The sequence below is a fragment of the Phodopus roborovskii genome, unplaced genomic scaffold (assembly GCF_943737965.1).
Source record: "Phodopus roborovskii unplaced genomic scaffold, PHOROB, whole genome shotgun sequence".
Taxonomy (NCBI): Eukaryota; Metazoa; Chordata; class Mammalia; order Rodentia; family Cricetidae; genus Phodopus; species Phodopus roborovskii.
Window position 1 is genome coordinate 17,056,160 of NW_026126482.1, and position 22,266 is coordinate 17,078,425.

The 22,266-nt window shown below is 40.0% G+C and overlaps 1 protein-coding gene across 1 annotated transcript in view; it reads left to right on the forward strand.

Moving 5' to 3' along the window:
• The window catches only part of Dtnbp1 (dystrobrevin binding protein 1), a 103,855-nt gene that overhangs the window by 35,120 nt on the left and 46,469 nt on the right, over nucleotides 1-22,266 (forward strand). Inside the window, exon 7 of the mRNA XM_051194357.1 lies at nucleotides 17,335-17,357. Within this exon, the coding sequence (XP_051050314.1) occupies nucleotides 17,335-17,357 (23 nt within the window). The remainder of the gene's footprint in view (nucleotides 1-17,334; nucleotides 17,358-22,266) is intronic.

The window sequence follows — 22,266 nt, forward strand, 5'->3', positions numbered from 1 at the left end:
TGTCCTTGGGCACCAGCCATTTACTTTAGACTTTGATCTCATGTAAAGTTTGGCTTAGTCTAAAATCTTATTGACTAGTACTTTCATTTTTATATAAATTTTTATTTAAACTAGAAACAATCTCATTTTACATATCAATCCCAGTTCCCTCTCCCTCCCATCCTCCCATGCCCCCATGACCCCCCCATCCTATCCCCCATCCACTCCCCAGAGAGGGTGAGACCTTCGATGAGAGATCATCAAAGTCTGTTTGATTAGTATTTTAAAGACTTCTAAGAATAACATTGTTAATGAGTTTAGATATGATAGATTTTTAATAATACTGATTACTCTATAATGTTTAAAAAAAAAAAAAAGATGATGTGTGCCAGGCATTGTTTGCTTTAATCCTGTAATTTGGGAGGCAGAAGCAGGCAGATCTCATGGGTTGGAGGACAACCCGGTCTACAGAGCAAGTTCCAGGATGGCCAGGACTCCACAGAGAAACCCTGTCTCAGAAGGAAAGGAAAAGAGAAGAGATGGTGTCTGCTGATTGAAGACACCAGCTCATAATCATAGCCTGAAATGTACAGGCAAACATTGCATAGGCTTTGATAGGCTACATTTAAAAGCTGTGTTTCTCGAGGAAACAATTATATTGGCATGGCAGTAAGCCTAAGAATTGGGTAAAAATTTTAAATTAACCAAGACTTTAGTTATACTCTTCCCCCTTTGTCCCCCTCACCCCCAACCCCACATCACCCCTCACCCCCCCCCCCACTCCCCGAGACAGGGTTACTCTGTAGCTTTGGACCCTGTCCTGAAGCTCACTTTGTAGACCAGGCTGGTTTTGAACTCACAAAGATCAGCCCGCCTCTGCCTCCCGAGTGCCAGGATTAAAGGCATGCACCACCAACATCTGGCTGACTTTGGTTAAACTTTTAAAGACTTCCTCTGTGGGGCAGAAAAAAAAAATATATGTATGTGTGTATGTAGATCTAGATATTTGTTAATACTCAAGACATCTATATACAATATTGAGAAAAGCCAAAGCATTTTAATACTAGCACTTGATATATTATTTAATTGGAGTCATATTTTTTATTCTGAAGTGATTACTACTGATTTAATTTAGTTATAACAGAAATGCAGTTGGGTCAGATTCCGTGGTACATAGTGGAGCTCAGTAAGCAAAGGCAAGAGGATTGGAAGCTCAAGGCCAACTGGGGTATAGGAGCCTCTGTCTCAGATAGGTAAAGTACAATTTGAGTTACTGGGAATGTCTTTAGATACCTAACCTTGATTTTCTTCTCTTTTTCTACCTGTTTAACCTTTTGCAAATCACTAGTATTCTTGGAGGTAATGAGAATTTATGGCAGGGTTATTGAAGAAAAGAGAGTTTTATTTCCAAGAGCCAAGTAAGAGCAAACTTGCTTAACTTAAAAAAAAAAAGGAAGTTCTGAATTCTAGTTACCTTGCATCTTTAAATGTGAGCAGGAGAAATCCTATGAGACTTTCATGTTTTATCTGCTTATACAAAATGTAGCCTTCCTGAAACTTGCAAATGAACATCTCTTTCAAAAGAAACTTTTCAGAGGCAAATCAGCCTGGTTACTATATGAGCAATTAATAATGTGTTACAGTGTAAATAATCTTGGTACAGTCTGTCTAGACTTGAACAAGCTTATTCAGACAAATCTAGAGTTTTAACTAAAGTTTTAAGTAAGTTTTGAGCTCAGAAGAGCAAGAAGGTAAAAGAGGAACAGCAGTAGGCATAGAAACATCAGTGTTCTAGGAGTGCAAGAAACAGTGATGATTGCTCACAGAACAGTCTAACAAGGGTGAGACTGCATGCCTGCAAAGAGAGCAGACATGAAGCGTGAACTCTGGAAAGGCTCCTGCAGCACCAGTGCTGAGAGCAGGGAGCTGAGAGCAGGGACTTTGATAAGTGGAGAAGTTTGATGCTTGAGTTTGCAGGACCCAACAAGTACCCTGCATAGTGAGTGGGAAAGGTCCACTGTTGACGGATATTTTTGTGAGCTTCACTATGCACAGTGTCAGGGGTACAGATAGTAAAACACTGCAACTAAATTATTTTTGGACTTGCAAAGACAATTGATGCAAAGCTGGGACTGTTTGATTCATATCCACTTATGGCAGTGATTGCCAGGCAGCCCCGCTGTGAGGGACTGCCCCTTCTCATCTGTACTGTTCAGAGGTGCTGCCCAAGCTCTTGGTCCCTGTGCATTTGTACAAGAGAAGATTGTGCCTCAGAACATGATGAGTGCTGACAAGGGAACCAGAGCCCTGGAGAATGTGCTGAGTGGTGAAGCTGGAAGTCTCCACTGAGGACTGTGAGCAAGAGCACCAGAAGCTGGGCTCTACTGGACTGAATGCAGCGTGGGAAAGACCTTTCCTTTAAAGCTTATACTGGGCGGGAGGGGGGGGGAGGACGAAAGAAAAATTATTTCTTCTTAGAATACGGTTATTTACTTAGCAATATATTTATCAAGATGAGGAAATAAAATCATTTCTAAGTTCAGAAGAGCTTCAGGTTAGCTCACATGTATGCTTTGTCAAGAAACTACTGGAGGATAGTTCATACACAGGGAGCCTACCTTGCAGGAGCATGCAGCATCCATTTCAGGGGGAATCTAGGGTGATGGTGACCAGAACCCTGGAGAACATTGCCAAGTGAATCTAACAGACGCCAAGAGCAGTGTTTCAAGCAGCAATGGAATGAGTAGGTAGATAAGCTTGACTGTTAAGTAGAGTTTTATAAGTTGTACCTGAGAAGTTGATGATAAATCAGTTCAGATAGACTTGTTGGTTGGTTTTGTTTTTCCCAAGAAAGTAAGAACAAGGCAAATGTTAACTCAAGGGAAAACCGACAGCGCTTAAGACAGCATGGCTCAGTTATAAACAACATTCACAAAATATGACCCTTGCAAGATCATGATACAGCTTTTTGGGGAGCTGGGCACAAGAAAACATGGTTGTGTCAAAGGGTAGGAGGGGAATCTCAGAATGAATTTTCATGTCGTACAACAGGAAATGGGAAATGTTTAAAATAGGAAAAAAAGAACTTCAATTTTGACATATGATTTATAAATAAGCCAGTACTAGAAATAACAGAATTGAATGTGGTTGCTTGTAAAAAGCTGGACAGAAAGGTGGAGTGAGTTGCAGCTGGGGACCAATTTGCATTATAAATAAACCCTCACAAGTGCTGTTTGACTTAAGAAATATACCTGTACTATAAATCCACAAATCAGGTTTACAAGTTTCTTACTAGCTACAGCATCCCCAGAAGTGTTTTACATGAGTAGTTACTGATCAAACATTCCATGATCAAATACATTATGGGAACAGTTACTTGCTTTACATGTCAGAGTATTAAAGGCTTTGAGAATTCCTGGAGGAAAGGTATTTGTTTGACTCAGTGTTTCACAACTTTCTCCCTTATAGAACCAATTTGCATATAATACATATTAAAACAGACACCTTAGTATTCTGTATAACACTGCAAAATCTAAAATATTGAAATCAAGAATGAGCTTGGGGCTGGGGGAGAGGGCTCAGTGGGTGTTTGTCTTCCAAGCATGCTGACCTGAATTCTATTCCCTCAACCCACATAAAAAGCCAGACTGGGTAGCACATGCTTGAAGCACTGAAAAAACAAATAAAAAACAAACCAAAATGGGGGATCCTTGAAGCTTGCTGGCCAGCCAGCCAGCCAAGCCTGCTTTATGAGCTCCAGGCCAGTGTGAGACCCTGCTTCCAGAGAAAGACAGAGAGAAACTGAATGGTACCTGATGAACAAGATCTGAAGTTAACTGTTATGGAATATTATTTTAAGATGTGTTGCATTCATTTATGCTATGGAACATTTGTTTAATGATGCAAAGATGTGTTGCATTCTTTTATGTTGCATTTGTTTAACTCTGTGAAGCTGTGTTACTCTGCCTGTCCAAAACATCTGATGTGCCTAATAAAGAGCTGAATGGCCAATAATGAGGCTGGAGAAAGGATAGGCGGAGCTGGCAGGCAGAGAGAATAAATAGGAGAAATCTAGGAAGAGAGATGTAGAACAAGAAAAGGAGGAGGAAAGGAGAGCACAGGGGCCAGTCACCCAGCTACACAACCAGCAACGGAGTAGGAAAGAAGAGGGGGGGATGAAGAGAGAGGGAGAGGAATGAATGAATGAATGAATGATAAAAACCCAGAGGCAAAAGGTATAATTTTGGAATAAATTAAAGAAAACTTGCTAGAAACAAGCCAGTCTAAGGCCGGGCATTCATAAGTAAGAATAAGCCTCTGAGTGATTTATTTGGGTGCTGGGTGGTGGACCCCCAAAAAGAGTAAAAAGAAAACCAACAACAGTATCATCTTATCTTCACAGGCATGTGCACGCCAGTAAACCAGCACATGTACATACACCATGGCATGAAAGCTTAACTCTCTGGTTCTCAAAGAGTTCTTAATAAATAAACCTGCCCCTTTAACAGAATGTTTACATAAACAAGTGATTTTACTTTTCTTGCGCTAAAAAGAGGTTATATACAAGATGTTGGATGAATGGCATGTATATGGATATGGTGGGCTATAAACAAAAAAGTATTTGTGTAACTGCAGGGATGTGCTTACACGTAATACTGTGACAGAATGATGTCTACAGAATCCATGCTTGAAACACACACATTTGAGTTACCAAAATCAAAACAAAACAAAAATCTCAGCTTTTGTGAGTTTATGGTTGTTTTGTTGGCATAAATTCATGACTGTCTTGTTCCAGGTTGGCCTGGCCTATGACTTACACATTTCCTGAAAGTGTAGTCCAGACAGCTGAATAGGGTTGGGAGCAGGGAGAACAGTGGTTTCTCATACTTGTGCTTTGTTTCAGTGACTCCTGTGTACCTTCTCATTTAGTGATTCATTTGCACTGTAACCCCAGGTGGGCAGGGTAGCAGCCACTGGAGCTGAATGGCAGGCTGAATTACATACAACCATTTAGCTACTTAGGGCCTTCATCAAAGCCAGGATTTTACCTCCTACTTCTCTACAAACTTGTCCTTTTGTATTGGCTTTTGAGTCAGAACAAATTGAATCAGTCCCAGATGTTGGATCAGAGCCTATGTAGCTGCGAAAGGATGTGTGATATTTTGTCATGTTTTGGCCTTCTCAATACAGAATGGGTTTCTATTCTTGCCAAAGCAGGAGCGTGAACCATGCCCAGTGTTTACTGTGGTTTAAAATGGCTATGATTCTCATGGTGGTAGAGGGAAGTGTAGCTATAGGAAACTATTTTTTGATCCTGAGAGCTCACTTACCTTGATAAAAACTTTGAATGCATGATTTTAACCAGTGTGTTTAGGGGGTGCTTAAGAATATTTTTCTTGGGGCTGGAGAGATGGTTGAGTGGCTAAGAACACTAGCTGCTTAACAGAGGGTTTGGATTCAGTTTCTCAGCACCCACTTGGAGGTTCACGACTGTCTATAACTCCATTTCCAAGGAATCTGACAGCATCTTCTGACTTCTGTGAGCACCAAATAAGAACACAATGTATAAACATGTGTAAACAAAACAATACACATTTATAAATAAGTCTTTAAAATATGATATGCTTATTTAGTTATCTGATGAAAGTCACAGATAAGAAGCTGTGTGATTATAGAGGGAAATACCAACTGTGTTTGAACAATATTGCATGTATAATAATATTACTGGTATCTTTTTGTGTCTGTGTTTGTGACTGTTCGTGGAGGTGCACACAAACTCTGCATGTGGAGACCAGTGTTCAACACCAGATGTTGTTCCTTAGTTGCCATTCACTTTAGCTTTTATGTATTTATATATTTTGGGACAGGGTCTTTCATTTGGCCTGAAGCTTTACTGATTAGGCTAGGCTCACTGGCCAGCGAGCCCCAGTGATTCTGCTGTCTCTACTTCCTTAGTTATAGGGTTAAGGTACATGCCTTACCTTTTGCATGGGTTCTGGGGCTCAAATCAGGTCCTCATGCTTTTATGGGACTGAACTATCCATCTAGTCCTGCTTAAAGTTTTTATGAACATAAACAGGAATTGCCTTGACAAATAGTACTCAGTGAGGTCTGGATAGAATATGGTTTTGGGCAGACAGGAAATCATACTCTCAGGTGTGCAGTGGCTGGGAATGTAATTATTTAGCCCTACAAGTCTAACTTAAGGCTGTCCTGCAAATTTTTTTGTAACCAGTTGTACATAGATTTCTTATAAAGAAGTGAATGAATATTTACATATGAGCCAAAATACAGGACTTAAAACCACATACATGCTTTACTTTAACCAACAGTTACAATGTTAGTCATGGAAATGAGAAACATAGGCAAATGCACATAAAATGATAGTCTAAGCAGTAGACTAAGCTCTATGTAATGAAATGATGATACAGCAGTAAGAAAGGGGTGAGTAGACTTCTTCAGGTGTCAGGGAAGACCTAAGAAGATATATAGAGCTGAGTCCTGAACTTGAAGGTTGCAATATGAAGATCTAGGATTATACAGACCCAGTGTCCTAATACTAGGTAGGTTTGTGAGAATGAAAAAGAAAATTAAAGTCAGTGGTGTTGGTGATACATGCCTTTAATCCCAGTACTCAAGAGGCAGGGGCAGACAGATCTCTGAGTTCAAGGCCAGCCTGGTCTACAAAGCGAGTTCCAGAGCTATTAGTATGGTGTGTGTCTGTGTGTTTGCATCTGCCTTGCTGCTCCAGCATTAGTGACAGAAAATGACTATAAAGGGAACAAGAAAACTGATTGTCCCTCCCTTTTGCTCTAGACTAGTTCCTCATTGTCTCAAGCATGGCAATAATGGCTCAGATTTTCTGTGGTTAAGAAATGGATCTCTTTTCTGCTTACCTCTACTCTTTCTAGTCTTTAGTTCTGGCTTGGGAAAATGTTACTGTCACTATTTCAAAAGACATGAATCCATTTATGGTACTTGCTTCCACAGAGGGACATTTCTCCTTAATTGAGCATCATTTTCTTTCTCTTGAAGTTTCACATCATGTTTTGTGTATGACAGTTCTCTTGCCCTTATATTGATTAAGAAATATGTCATAAAATAACATGTTATTTAAGAAGAGAAAATAGAAATGATAAGTAGCTCTCAAAAATTATTTCAGAAAGTTGGAAATTTGGGGGGTTACTCATGCTTTTACATGGATTAATGAAACTTGGAAAATCTCCTTAAAGATAAATACCAAACTAGTTAAAGGAAAGGTAAAATATTGTTTTACCTGATATACTACTAATATGCCTCTTGAAAAATAACTAATGGGTGAATAAGGTGCTTGACATATGATAGTTAAAATATTTCTTAGTGGAGAGTGTATAAATACTGTGTCAGAGAATAAATCTAGGGTGTACTTAAACGTTTTCTTTCTTTCTTTTTTTTCTTTAACATTTTAGGTAACTAAATCTAATTCTTAATTACCTGGCCATCTGAAATTGGTCTGTTTTGAATTCTCCAGCACTGCTAAACTACATTTTTTTTTTTTTTTTTCCAGTTGTAGGTCTTAGTTTCCTTATAAGTGCTCCATCGTTGGTAGATTGTGATAGTGGTTGCTGCCACTTCCTGTTCCTGTGCCCTCCCTAGAAGGTTTTTCATAACCTTGCTCATCCACCATACACATGGGCATCTTTGTAACTTTTAGAAACTCGTACTTTGAATCCCAGCATACATCTGAAGATCACCAATCCCCAAGTTCTCTTCCACTACAAAGTTTGAATGTTTCCAGTCAGACTCCGCCTTCTACAGAATTATGCATCCCACAGTCCTAGGGGGTCTCGGTAATCCCTTTCTCCTCTTGTATCAGCTCTATCCAGTTCTCAGTCCAGACTAAGACTTCCTTACCCTGTCTGCTTTTGTGTCTTCATTGGGGCCCCTTTGAGCTCAGACTTTGGTCACTTTGGTTGTTTTCTCTACTCTGATGATATTACTGTTATGATGACTCATTTTTCTAAAATGTAAGTATGATTAAGATTTCTCATCAGTTTGGAGAGTAGGTGCATGCTCTTTACCAAGGGGAAAAGTGAGTCTGGAGGAGATGAAGTGATTTACCATGGATTGTAGAGCCAGGATGGTGCAGACAGTAAACTGGTCACATCTTCATGTCTGCTCGCGGAGCCATCTGTGGTCTGGTTTGGGTGCTTGGATTATGAAGAAAATGAACTTTTCTCGGGGCACTGACTGGTGCAAGGGCTGATGGTCATATGGAAAAACAGACTTTTAGGAGGAGAGACACTTGGCCCAGGAGTATGTTTGAGTGTAGAGGCCTTGAAAGTTTTGCTTTTTCCGTTTCATTCTCTTCTCTGCCCTTTGTCTCAACCACAAGTACACCAGACTTGAAGGATATGTAATTTCTAATGGGAAGGCAAGTCTAGAATGCTGAAATGATAGGCCATTGATTTGGTAAAAATGGGAGGGTTGGGTACTTCCTTCTTTAGGAATCTGGCTAACCAGTTAAATATTTTAATTTAAAAATGCCAGTAATACATAGATGCTAGAAATTGTTTTAGTGTTTTTATAGTAAGTATGTTTAGCCAGTCAACTGCATGGCAATCAGAATGCCTTCTTAGTAAGTCCATACTGCCTTATGTTAGGTTTTCTTTCTTTTCATTCTTTCTTTCTTTCTTTCTTTTTCTTTTTGCAATTTTATTTATTATTTTACATGTTGATCCCAGTTCCCTATTCCTCCCTTCCCTCCCTCCCTACCTTCCTCCCTCCCTTTTACTCTCTCTGCCCCCTCACATGCACCCTGACCACCCTCCCCTTCCACCCACCCCCCACCCCAATTCCACAAGTAGGGCAATGCCATCCAGGTGGCGTCATGTAGATCTGTCAGGTCATTTGTCAGGTCATTTGAAGTAGGGACTAGGACTTCTCTCCTGTCTCTAGGTTAAGGCAATATCCCTCCATGGGGGATGTGTTTGCAAAGTCCTTTTGTACACCAGGGATACATCCTGGTTCCACTGTCTGAGGTCCCTTAGACTGCTCAGTCCTTCTGGATGAGACCCATATTCAGGAGGTCTGAGTCAGTCCCATGCTGGCTTCCCAGCTATCAGTCTGGGGGCCCGTTAGCTCCTCCTTGTTCAGGTCAGCTGTCTCTATGTGTTTCTGCAACCTGGTCTTGTCCTCTCCGTCTGCATCTGGATTCTAGTTCGACTCAGTGCTTAGTTGTGGGTGTTTGCTTCTGTTTCCAACAGGTATTAAATGAGGGCTCCATGGATAAGTTAGTTGTTGATCTCACTATATGGGAAGGGCATTTATGGTAGCCTTTTCACAGATGCTCAGATTATTAGTTGATAGCAGTCTTGTAGGTCTCTAGACCTTTCTTTAGGTTCAGTTTTCTTTTCAAACCAATATTGGCTCCCTCTTTTATGTTCTCTCTCTCTCTCTCTCTCTCTCTCTCTCTCTCTCTCTCTCTCTCTCTCTCTCTCTGTCTCTGTCTCTGTCTCTTTCTCTCTCCTGTCTTCTATTCCTAACCAGACTCAATCTTCCTAGTCACACGTGTTTTCCTCTCCTCTCCCTAGCTTTCTCCTACTTCCCTCTCCATTCACTGCTCTGTGCTCTGGGTGAATTGTCCCTTCCCACTTCTGTGAGGGACTTTATATGAATCTCTTAGAATACACCTTGTATCCTAGTTCCTCTGGTGGTGTGAATTATAGGCCGGTGATCCTTTGCTCTAGGTCTAAAATCCATATATGAGTGAGTACATACCATGTACTTTTTGTAACTGGGTTACCTCATTCAGGATGGTTTCTTCAAGTGCCATCCACTTGCCTGCAAATTTCAAGATTCCATTATTTTTTTTTTTCGACAGAGTAGTATTCCATTGTGTAGATCTTCTTTATCCATTCTTCAATTGAGGGGCATCTAGGTTGCTTCCAGGTTCTTGCTATTACAAATAATGCTGCTATGAACATAATTGAACAGATGTCTTTGTTGCATGGATGTGGATCATTTGGGTATATGCCCAGAAGGGGTATTGCCGGGTCCTGTGGTAAATTAATTCCCATTTTCCTGAGGAACCGCCATACTTGTTTTATTGATTGTGGTTTTCAGCTTAATTTAACAGTCTTCCAACACAGAACAGATGCTGGCAAAAGGTTTAAGGTTGCTCTAAGTGAGTTTCCTGTCCATGACTCTGATCTCCAGTAGAATTAGTGATCTGTCAGGTAACTTTCTAGTAGAGCTAAACCTGGTACCAAAGACTGAATATTAGCAGTGTAAGAGCTCTGGGTTTTATCCTTTGTCTTATCACTTCATACCATGTGGCTTTTTGTCAACAAGCCCTGTTTTCTCATGTTGAGGATTACAAGTCTCTGTTGCTGGCTAGTTGTCTGTGCGTAGAATACACAAGATGTACCTCGTGTAATGTATAGTATATACAGTAAGAGTCCATTGAAGAATTTTTCCCCGTATTACCCAGCTTCTCTCAGCTTTCCATTAGTCCCCAAGCATAGCTTTTCACATGAAGCAAAGTTTCATGTAAAACAGATTTGGAAGTGATTTTTCTTAGGCATTTTGCTGGAAGATAGTACATGTATAGCTTATTACTGTCACTAACAAGCCCATTCCTTAGACCTTCATTGTCTTTTTTGGAGCACTTTTTAAAATTCCAGCCCATCCTTTTTAGTATATCTCTCAGATTCTTTTCATCTTTAAATGCCTATGAATCTAGGGTCATATCATCTTATTACTTTTAATCTGAGTTTACCCAAAAGATAGAGATATATAAAGTTAATCTATATTACTAGTAATGTGACACAGTTTTTTTTTTTTAACAATGAATTATCTATTTCTCAAGGGCTTTTGTTGTATAAATAGTGTCAGAGTGTCTTGTTGGATAGGTTCTGTGTGTAAAATAAATTGCCATTGAAGCTTCTAAGATACTCCTGAGAGAATTTACCTTACTTTGGGAATGAATCATCTTTTCTCAGTATCATTCTACCTTCTGGTCCATCAGCCACCAATCCACTGTGCTGTAAGGGGACATGTTTTCAGATGACTCCAAGCCACTGGGTAGGTGGAGATGAATGTTGGTGGTCCTTACTGAGAAAGGTGTGGTGAGAGCCTTCCTCGAACAAGTAGGTCTGTACACCTGCCACAGCAAGGGGCTCTTGTCTAATTTTGTCTTGTCTTTGCAAAAGAAAAAGAAATATCCCTCACCTCAAAGGAGATAAGAGATTGTTCATTCTGGAGCCTGAGAAATATGGGGTATAGTTACCCTAGCCTTCATGTTCCCCTGAGGAAGCAGTTTTGTGGAGTTGTATAATAGCAGAACAAAGAGAGCCGTAAGTCAAGGCAGTCACAACAAGATTGGGGACTTTCTCCTATAGGCCTCACTCAGATGCCATCTGATGACATACTTAGGTTTGGGTTGGTGGAAGCTAGGGAGCTGCTAATTTAATAGATTCCAAAAGCTTTTTTTTTTTTTTTTTAATCTTTTCTTTTAGTCACAGGATGCTAATTCACACACAGGGATTGGCAGAGAGGCCATTCAGGGAACTAAAACTAGTTCAAGATGAGGTAGTTAGGCTCTGGATCTCGCTAATTAATTCTAACTTCTCCACACCACTGCAGTCAGCCATTGGTTTTCACAAACATGGTTCTTCTTTATATTAAAAAGACCACTAATCATAGCTTTGAAAAATGTTCCTCAACATTTTCAGTGGAGAAAAGTCAGTTGATTTTACAAGTTAGACTTTTGAGTGTAATATTTTATGTTAACTTATTATCATGTATTGTCCTAGGAGCAGGCAGGTTGGTATCTAAAGAGTGCTTCCCCTTAGGGTCAATATTTTATGTTAACTTATTATCATGTATTGTCCTAGGAGCAGGCAGGTTGGTATCTAAAGAGTGCTTCCCCTTAGGGTCATTGTGTTTGTGTTTGTCCACTGGCTCTATCCTGTATGTTTGTATTTATGAATCTGACTTATTTGATTTCTATAATACACTTCTTATGTCATTTTACAGATGTGTTTATTAACACTTTATTATTATTTTTTTTTTTAACTTTACACTCAGCTTAGTCCTGAAGGGGGAAAAAAAATATTAAATAGCCCTTTACCCTTTGGAACTACTAGCTTTTGAGTTCCATGCTATTTTTAGTTTCAATGTTCACTATGCTAAATTCCAAAATGTATTTTTCTCAATTCATTAATGTTTATAATACAACACAATCCAAAAGAAAGCATATTAATCTACTTACTTAATCATCTGAAAATAATATGACTTGTCCAGCTAACTCAGTGGATAGAACATGAAAATAGTGCCACTGAGCTATATCCCCCTTTCAACAAGTCACTCTGTATGTGACATGTGACCAAGCCTTATGAAGAATGAAGTATCTACAGTTACTGCAAAAGCACTGAGTCAGTGGATATTCTTTGTTCTTCTGCATTCAGTGTCCTTGATAGTCATGCTTGCTGAACATCTGTGGGACCTGAGCCTGTCCTCATCTGCCATGTCTTTCTTTCTATGGTCCTCCCTTCTCTAAAGATAATAAATAATGTCACTGAACTTGGAGGTTAGGGCTATATTGGGCCCCAAGTCAGGTCCAGCCACCTATCCTCAGTAAGTTAATTAAAAGTGGAAGAATTTATTTAGTGTGGCTACATTGAGAAGAGGGACATGGATCCAGCATCTCTTCCCCCAAGTCTGTCTTCAGTTCAGGATCGAGACCAAAGTTTTAACTGGGATGCAAGGATATACACATCCAAGCAATTCAGTTAAGGTGTGGCCCCTCACCGTCTGGGCTTAGGTTTTACCCTGTGAGATGGTCTGACAAGTTGTTAGAACTTGTGAAATATTTTTATGGAGAGACCAATTTCTCCCCTCTAGCTGGTGCCTTTCCTTCTCCCAGCATGAGATGTACAGAGAAATCCCTGTTTCTTTGGGGTCCATTATATGTCTGAGTCTTTTGTACATACAAGTAATGATGGGGGTTGTTAAAGGTTGCACACTGAGTAATTAATCTCATGAGAGGCTGGCCAAGTTGTCTCTACTGATTAATTCTGGAAGGACTGAAACAGAAAACTAGGGAACTCAAGGCAGCCCAGCACTTTAGTGCAAGTTGAACAACAAGCTTGTTTTCTATTATTACAGCTCCTTTCATAACAGAGTAATGAGTTATAGAATTAGCAGAGAAGCCTGTTTCGTAGGCAGTTTGTTCAGGCAGTTGGTAATGCTATTTGTCTTCAGAAAAATATCTGAAGTATGGGAACACCATTACCCTAACTGTCCTTTAAAAATTGAGGGAGATTGCAGGTATTCCTGCATCCCTTCTTGTTATGAGCACTTCCCCCACCAGCCTGGTCCCACTTCCGCGGCAGCCCCAAATAACACACAGAGACACTGTATTAGTTATAATGCTGTTGGCCAATGTCTAGAGCTTTTTATTGGCTTGCTCTGTCTTAATTATTAGCCCATAATTACTAATAAATGTATTTGTACATGGACTTATCTTACCGAGAACTTCAGACTCACGCATCCTCTCCTCTTGAGATCACATCTTGATTTCGTCCCAGAATCCTCCACCTCTCCTAGTCCCACCTATCTTGCTTCCCTATTGGCCAACAATGCTTTATTCATTAACCAATAAAAGAAACATATTTATAGAATGGCATCTTCCATCACTTTCTTACATTTGTCTTCATTCAAGATTCCCTTCTTGAGAAATATTGTCAGATGTTCTATACCCATTTCATAAATTCATCATATCTTCACATGACCTTAATTCAAACCCCAATATAATCTTACCTACTAAGTCTTTATCATCACAAAACCGTGGGCTTTAATAAGTATTGTCACGATTTGGGAAGGAGCTAAGTAGGATCTATTTTAATGTTTTCTATTCTAACAATGTCAGTATTACATGTGGCCCACAAACCTTTGAGTACTTCAGATAAGTTGGGCACTTTGAGGGTTACCCCCCTTCTGAGTCCAAGACAAAATGCAAAGTACCTATTAGAAGATGTGGCTTAGGTGCCTCAGGAAATGCAAGTTAGTCTTCATTAGAAGCAAGCTGCATAATTTAACACTTTAGTTGAGTATTGAGTTGTTTCTGTCCAGTGAGTTGACTCTGGTAACGAGGCACAGTAAGGAATGTCTGGGAGAAGAGCCTAGGGTCACTTGGACAATGTCTTAGTCTCTATATTGCTGTGAAGAGATACTATGGCCAAGGCAACTCTTATAAAAGAAAGCGGTGAATTGGGTCCTTGCTTATAGTTTCAGAGGTTTAGTCCATTATTATCATAGTGGTGAACATGGTGGCATGCAGGCAGGTGCTGAGGCAGTAGTTAAGGGCTACATCCTGATCTGTAGGCAGGGAGAAAGAAAACTGGGCCTAGCATGGAATTTTTAAAACCTCAGAGCCCACCCCCAGTGACATTCTTCCTCCAACAAGGCCACGTCGACTCCAACAAGGTCACATTTCTTGTAATCCTTTCAAAGAGTTCTACCCCCTAGTGACCAAGTGTTCAAATTTTTGAGCCTATGGGGACCGTTCTTATTCAGACCTCCGTAGATAGGTTAGGCTGCTGTTTGGGGTGGTGTTTATTGGAGAAGTGTCCTGCTGCCCTGGACCAAAAACCTTTCTGGGTTGCTGATTGCCATGGAGTTGCCGTAATTACAAGGCCACTAATTTGGAAGCCTTTTGTTTTTTGTCTTGTTGTTCCAGGTCCTCTGGAATGTTCTGCTACAGCCAGACCTGTAGGCTTCCTTCTCATTTCTTGTTTCTCTCCTTTCCTGCCTCTCCTTTGTTTTCTTTTCTTTTAAAGATCTTACACCGTAGCCCAGACTAGTCTTAAATTCACATCTGGCCTCCTTCTTCAGACTCCTCTTGGTACTGGGATTGTAGCTGTTTGCTCAGCTAACTTTTGACTTGTTTTTGGATGAGCCTGCTGTTCTTGGAAGAAAGCCCCTGTACAGAAGTGCAGCTAATGGTCAGTCTAGTAACACTCTCACTTTTCTCACTTTTGTGGGATCCACAATGCTCGTGGAGAAGAGTTTCACAATAAAATTTAAAAGCAGTGGTCATTTAGCTTTCTATTTCTTGAAGGTCTGGATAACAGAGCAGTCACTATTGGTGGACACACTTAGGAATGCTGTTAAAAGTCTTTTGTGATATTCTGGGCTTCTTCCTTCGTGGACCAGGTTAGGTCACTAACATTATTTTATTGCTAGGTCACTGACATGATTCCCAGGAGAAACTGGGTCAGTCTTACAAACATCTCTGGGCTTTCTCCAGACCCATCAGTGTCTTGGTAGAAATCTGGTATTTTGAGGTTATAGATCCTAATTAAGACCATTGGATGATGGAGATGACAAAGATGATGTTGATGATTTTAAGATGGGTCCATGTTCTGTGGCTTAGGCTAGATTCAGACTCTTGATCCTCCTTTCCTAGCCTGAGTGTAAGGACTATAGGTTTCCACTACCATACCCAGCTAGACCTGAGATTTGTTTAGAGAACTTTTCAGTCTTCCTGAGGTATAAGAAAGGTGTGTGTGTGTGTGTGTGTGTGTGTGTGTGTGTGTGTGTGTGTGTGTGTGTGTGTATGTGTGTGGTGTGTCTTGTCTGTCTGTCTGTCTCTGTGTCTGTCTTGTTGGGAGTTAACCCAGAACCTTGTACATGTTAGATGTTCTACCACTGAGCCACATCTTTTATTCTATTTATTTGTGTGTTTGCTTGTGTGTGTTCATGCACACATGCACACACAAAGGTGTATACGTATGCCACAGCATGGGTATGGAAGTCAGAGGAAAACTTGTCAGTTTTCTCTTTCCATCATGTGTGTTCAGAGGATGTCATCAGGCTTGGCAGCAGGCCATCTTGCCAGCCCAGTATAGGAAATTCTTTTAAGATTACTTTAGGTTTTGTTTTTGTCTAGGGAATGCAAGCCACTTGGACCCATTTCCTAAATTTCCAGATTGCTTTACCTTGTAAGAAAGCTGTTTATCTCTCCTCCTCTCCCAAGGAAGAAAGACAAATCAGTAACTGGCTTGTGAATGTTCAGACAATATAGTATGGAAAGAATCTAGCTATCGGGAGTGCCACACCAGTTTACCATCCTTTGTGGAGAGATCTTGAATGATGGCGTTCCTTTTACACTGTATTTTGGGTCTCATGAAGAACAAATAAAACCTAACAGCGCAGTACCCAAAGGCTGTGAGTGCAGTGCTTTTGTGTGTACTGTGTTGCACAGATAATGCTCTTGAATTTGATAGTGACCTCGTGCCAACCAGCCCTTCTGTGAGGATCTTATCCTCTCAGAGGAACTGTATTTGCTTGGCAAACACTTGGCTTGCTTGTAAATTCAAATCTGCCCCTCTCCCAACCCAGGTGCAAAGATTGGTCCTCTTTGTCCTACAGGACTAATGAGCAGCATTGCAATTAAGAGCTTGTTGTGTTGAGTTCAGAAAATTTTTTAGTGAGACCTAGAAAGTGGCAGATGGTCTTCTACTCCAGCAAGTTTTTACTAAAGAAACTTACCTCCTCAAAATTTCCTTTTTATTAATATTCATGCAGGGGAAAATGTATAATTACAAAATTATAAGAGAAAACTGAAGTGTAACTTGCTGTGGCTTCTTTGTCTCAAAGTGTTGATTTGATGTAGCATTATCTGTTTCTTCCACTGTGTATTGCCTTAGGAAGCTATGCATGTTGGCATCCATAATTGGCATTGACATTCAGCAAACCAGAAGATGCCTAGAGTTGTGTAGCTCCTTAGGGGCAGGGTGAACTCTGAATGTCATTCCTTTATATTGTTTTCTCACTTTTCTTCTTGGCTACTAAATGGGGGGAAAAAAACTACTGCTGTTCTGGATAGATTTTAGTTGAAGGCCTTAGAAAGCTATTGTTTAATATTTAGCAGGACTATAACATGTACTTTTCTAAATTGTTTCTGTGTGAGATGGACCACATGTGGCATTGAGTATTCTCTGTATTCTTAAATTTTATTTTTGTAACTTAAAATTTAGTAGAGTTTTTGAGCCAGTAGGAGGTAAAAGCAAAAATGAAAATAATTACTTCAGCTCCAGGTTGCGGTGGTGCAGGCCTTTAATCCCAGCACCTGAGAGTCAGAGGCAGGAGGATCTCTGTGAGTTTCAGGGCAGCCAAGGCTACACAGAGAAACCCTGTCTTGAAAAAAAAAATCGCTACTGTAGTCTAATTGTGTTGATATTTCCAGTGGTGTATAGTTGACATGTAAATATCTCAAGCTAGTATGGATATTTTTAGTATATAAATTATTATAATGCAATTTTCAGTGGGAAGGAATTGTTTTAAATTTCCTTTTCTCTTTTCTTACAGGAAGGAGCTGGAAGCCTTCAAAGGTAATTCTGTGTTTAGTTCTTCACTTTACAGTAGTTTAATTAATCATGCCAGATATTCTAACTTGGTTGGTGATAATGAAAATAACTAATTCCCTTTCTTTTAAACAAGATCGTTTATGTTAAAAAGCAGAAATTGAGCCAGGTAGTGGTTGGGCATGCCTTTAAGCCCAGCACTCAGGAGGCAGAGGCAGGTGGATCTCTGTGATTTCCAGGCCAGTGTGGTCTACAGAGTGTGTTCTAGGACAGCCAGGGCTAACCACCACCAACAACAAAAAAGCAGAAGTTGATATAATACTGTTATTGTATCTTTTATTTCTTCACAAGTTTGAAATTCTGGTTTACTTGGAGCACAGGTGCCAAGTGAGGCTTTGTGCTGAGTAATGTGTTAAGGAGGTGGAATGCTAACTCTGAGTTGTTGAGGCTTAGGATTTCAGAAAGTGATTTCTGCTGTGCAGCGGCCACCTGGCTCACAAGAAGAGATGGGGAGGAAGCTTAGGGTACACCTGATAGTCTTATGAACTTCCCAGAAGTCTGTCTTGTCAGAGCTGGGGCTGCTCTCACACTGTCCTGTCCCTTTGATTAGTCTTCTGACTTGGGGCTTGGTTCCTTCATCTACAAAATTAGGGGTTTTGATGAAGCATTACTCTGAGATCCTGAAGTGCAAACCAATGTTCTTTCTAGTTTAGAGGCGCTTTTGAAGGGGGACACAGAGAGTCATTCTTGGCCATGTTCGTTTCTTTTTTGTTGTTAAGCTAAAGTGCCATGACTGAGGCACTTTATAGAAGGAAGGGTTTATTTGGTTCCAGAGAGAGAGCACATATTGGCAGGGGACATGTCAGAGGAGTCTGGAACAGGAACTCACAAGGCCTACCCTTAGTGATGTACTTCCTTCAGCAAGGCTGTATCTCCCCAAACCTTCACAAACATTGCCACCAACTGCAACCTAGTGCCCAGATGCCTGAAGTAGCCACGGAGGATGTTCCTGAGCACACCAGCACACTAGTGGTGGAGGAACCCTCAGACTTCCTGGCAGCTCAGAGTCCTTCCAGTGTGCCCCTTTCAGTTCTTCTGCACTAGTTCCTACAGACTGCTGCTCCTAGAGACTCTCATCAAGAGATGGAGAGGGGAATTACGTGTTGACTCTCTACTGGTCTGTTGCATGCTTGTCGCTCCTCATGTATGTTTGCCTGGCCTTTAGATTTAATGAATGAGTATAAGTTTTCCAGTATGTTGTTTATGTCTTATGTGTTAGGATGTTTCAGAAGAATGACCATTCAAGACAAAGGTCATAGAGGTGTATTCCTCCTGTGGTTGCATTGGACAGATTCTGTTTTGTCTAACTTTCTGTTTCACATACTGCCATGATTAAGTTCTTGGCTAGTTGTTGAAGGTAATACTGTATGACCATGTGATAGCATGAACTGTCCTGCTCTCATTGTTCTTATGTAATCATTACCCTGTGTATGTGTATTGTTTTTCATCAGTTATTTGAAATAAGATTTGAAATCTTCATAAAATGGCCCTTTGCCTCTTGTTTCGATTGACCAGTTGAGTGTTTCTTATTTAACTTTAAGAGACGGAAAGAGCCTAATCAAGTTAATAGAAGAAGACAAGCAGGGGCACACATTACATAAAGTGTCAGCTCTACTTGCATCTCTCTACTGAAACATTGTGGTTTAGTGTGTCGTCGTTCTCAGAAACTAGCTATTTGCAAAAGGTTAGGCAATAGTGCTTATTGCTTGATAGAGTACTTTGATTTCAGCAGAAATGTTTTGTTTATACACGCATTCCTAATTTTGTACAACATTTATAGCACACCAGATCTATCCACAGAACAAGTATCAGACAGTAGAGAAAGGATGGGATTTGTTTTCAGAGATGGGGGTCTGTTTCTAAGGACTAAACAAAGGACATCATGCATGGTAGAAAAGTGTTCTATTGCTGAGCTCTGCCCTGTCCCTTTTTTATTTATTTTAAGACTCATTAAGTTAGCTAGGCTTGCCTCAAAATTTGTGCTCCTTCCATCTCAGTAGCTGGAATAGTAAGTATATGCCACCATACCCAGCAAAAATAGGATTTCATCTAATCTTTTGGAGAACAAGTACTCTGAACTGCCAAGCCATCTCTTCAGCCCCTAATTTTAAAAGCAAGTTGCTATCCCATGTATGAATTTTAAAAATTACTCTTAAAATTTTAAGTCTAGCCAGGTTGTGATGGCACACGCCTAATCCCAGCACTTAGGAAGCAGAGGCAGGAGGATCTCTGTGAGTTCCAGGACAGACAGGACTGTTACACATCTGTCTCCAAAAAAACAAAAAACAAAAAACAAAAAACAAACAAACAAAAACAAAACAAAACAAAACAAAAAGGAACAAGAACCAGAGATTTAGGGTTGGATATTCCTGTCTCACTATTCAATTCTTGACTTAACATGGTTTTAATTTATTTGCTTTAACATTCAGGTTAAATACTTTGGATAAGAAACCACCAGTCCTTTTTCTCTGGAAAATATGTCAGTTTGCTGAATCCTTAGAGAAGGCCATTGGCTGGCCACTCTTCCAGATACCTATTTCCATAAGTAGAACTGAATATTTAGCCAGAGAAAGGGTCAGCTTACGTTCTGCTGTACTAATGCTCAAATTTAAATACTAGATAAGAATGGAACCTCACTGTTAAGGACAACTGTAATAAATTAGTATGTAACCCTTTGGAAAACTTTCAATTTTGACACAAATAGTATATATATATAGTCAAAAATTAGAAAAGATTTGGGGAAAGAGGTTCTGTTGTGTCTTACATCTATTTCTGCTGTTTTTTATAACAACATTGAAATTTTCATCCAGTACAGTGTGAGTAGCTTATTCAAGAATTTTCAGTCAGATAATGCTTAATGAATGTATGATTAAAACTGAAGTTATGTTTTAAATTGAAATATTTGCATATGTATTTTTAATAGATTTCTGTATTACTTTCCTTTTAAAAAAATTAAATGACCAAAGTGGATCCAATTTTATAAGATATCCATTGTAATCTACTACTTAGTATAAAATCTATTTCAAAAATATGATCAGTAAGTTGAAAACATGTCAGGATTTAGAGTTGTCATTATTTCAGGAGAGTTCTGTGGAATGAGGCAGTCTGTTGAGTGGCTTTTGAGGCTTTGCCTGGGAAAACACTGGGACAGATTTTACCAGAGCATTCAGAGAAATAGGAGGAAAAACACAGCAACATAATAGCAGAAACTCAGTAGGGAAAAGGGCTAAATGAAAAGAGGTGCCTATTCTGATGGTAGCTGTGCGTAACAATTGAGTAGACTATGACAACACCACGTTATTTACCAATAAATCAGTAGTTAACTGACAATGTGGCAGAGCTGTTTGTAGAGGGAGAATCCAGATTCCAGATGAGAAGGGAATAAAAAAATAATGGTTCCTAAATGGAAAGAAATGACAAATGCAACTTGAGTAAGGATAAGGGAAGCAAGGGAGGAGGCAAGATTGAAGGTATTAAAGGAGTTGAGAGTTGATTAGGGTAATAAAGAACATGGCAAGAATGATATGTAGGTAAGTCATCTTTGGATAGGATCTAGGAACATCTCTTTCCCTAAGATCTTACAGAAGGAAACGATAACTGGTATGGGGTGGGGGAATCTCATAAAGAAAGAGGACCTGAATTTTCTGGGATAGGCCTAGAACTAGCATAAAAAACAAATGTGCTCTGCTGAGTAGGACGTTGAAATGAAAAGAGCATTTATAATTATTTTATCTGCAAGACCTAGTTGTCTTGGGTGATAATGTCAGCATAAATGAAACTTGCCACAAAGTTCAGAATGAATAGGAGAGGTCTGACCAGACCAGCAGAATAAGCACGCAAGAAAGTGTGGGGTGGCTGCCACAAAGGGGAAGAAGTTTGTAGTCAAATGGGTCGTGTTTCATTTTAATACCTTAGAGATGGAAAAATTCTTAGCATTGACAGCAGTTGAATGTGAGTGAAGATAGAAGCCATCAAGTTGAAGAGATCACGTGTCTTAGTGTTCTAATGCTGTGAAGAGCAAGTCATATAAAGGAAAGTATTTAATTGGGGCTTTTTTATATTTCAGAGGTACATTTCATGTTTGGGAGTGTAGTGGCATGTAGGCAGACATGGTGCTGGAGAAATACCTGAGATTTGTACATCCAGATCTGCAGGCAGCAGCAAGAAGAGGCAGACTCTGGGCTTTTTTGAAATCTCAAAACCCCCAGTGACACACTTCCTCCAGCAAGGCCACACCTCCCAATCTGTTCAATTAGTGCCATTCTCTGATGACCAAATAAAAGTAGGGAGGAGAAGGCTATGATCTGAGAGTGAATCAGGATGGATGCCAATAGTTTAATTGAAAACAGAATATACCTTTTTTCTTTTTCAAGACAGGGTTTCTCTGTAGCTTTGTAGACCAGGCTGGCTTCATATTGGCAGAAATCTGCCTGCCTCTGCCTCCCGAGTGCTGGGATTAAAGGTATGTGCCACCACCGCTTGGCTCAGAATATACCTTTTATATAAACTCTATAGTTGTACATAGGGTTAAACAGGAGGAAAGGAGCATGTGAGCTGGGCTGGCTGTGGCTTTGATCAGAAGTTGAAGAATCTAGCATTGATCTTGACAGTAGACACCAGTCATTTGTTAATGGAAGAGCCACAGTTCTTCTTGCTAGAAATAAGGAAAATGACTGCTTTATCAAGCAGAAATGTTCCTTGGGGCAGGGGCCACCCCCAGGGAATGGAGATCTTTATCCAGTGTCTGACCTTAGGAAAATGACTTCTTCTGGGGACCAGACAATATACTAAAATGGCTTAGTCTTACTATATGGGCTTAACAAATGGGAGGGTCTGATTTCTAACTCTTCCTATTATACTGTACCATTCTGATTTC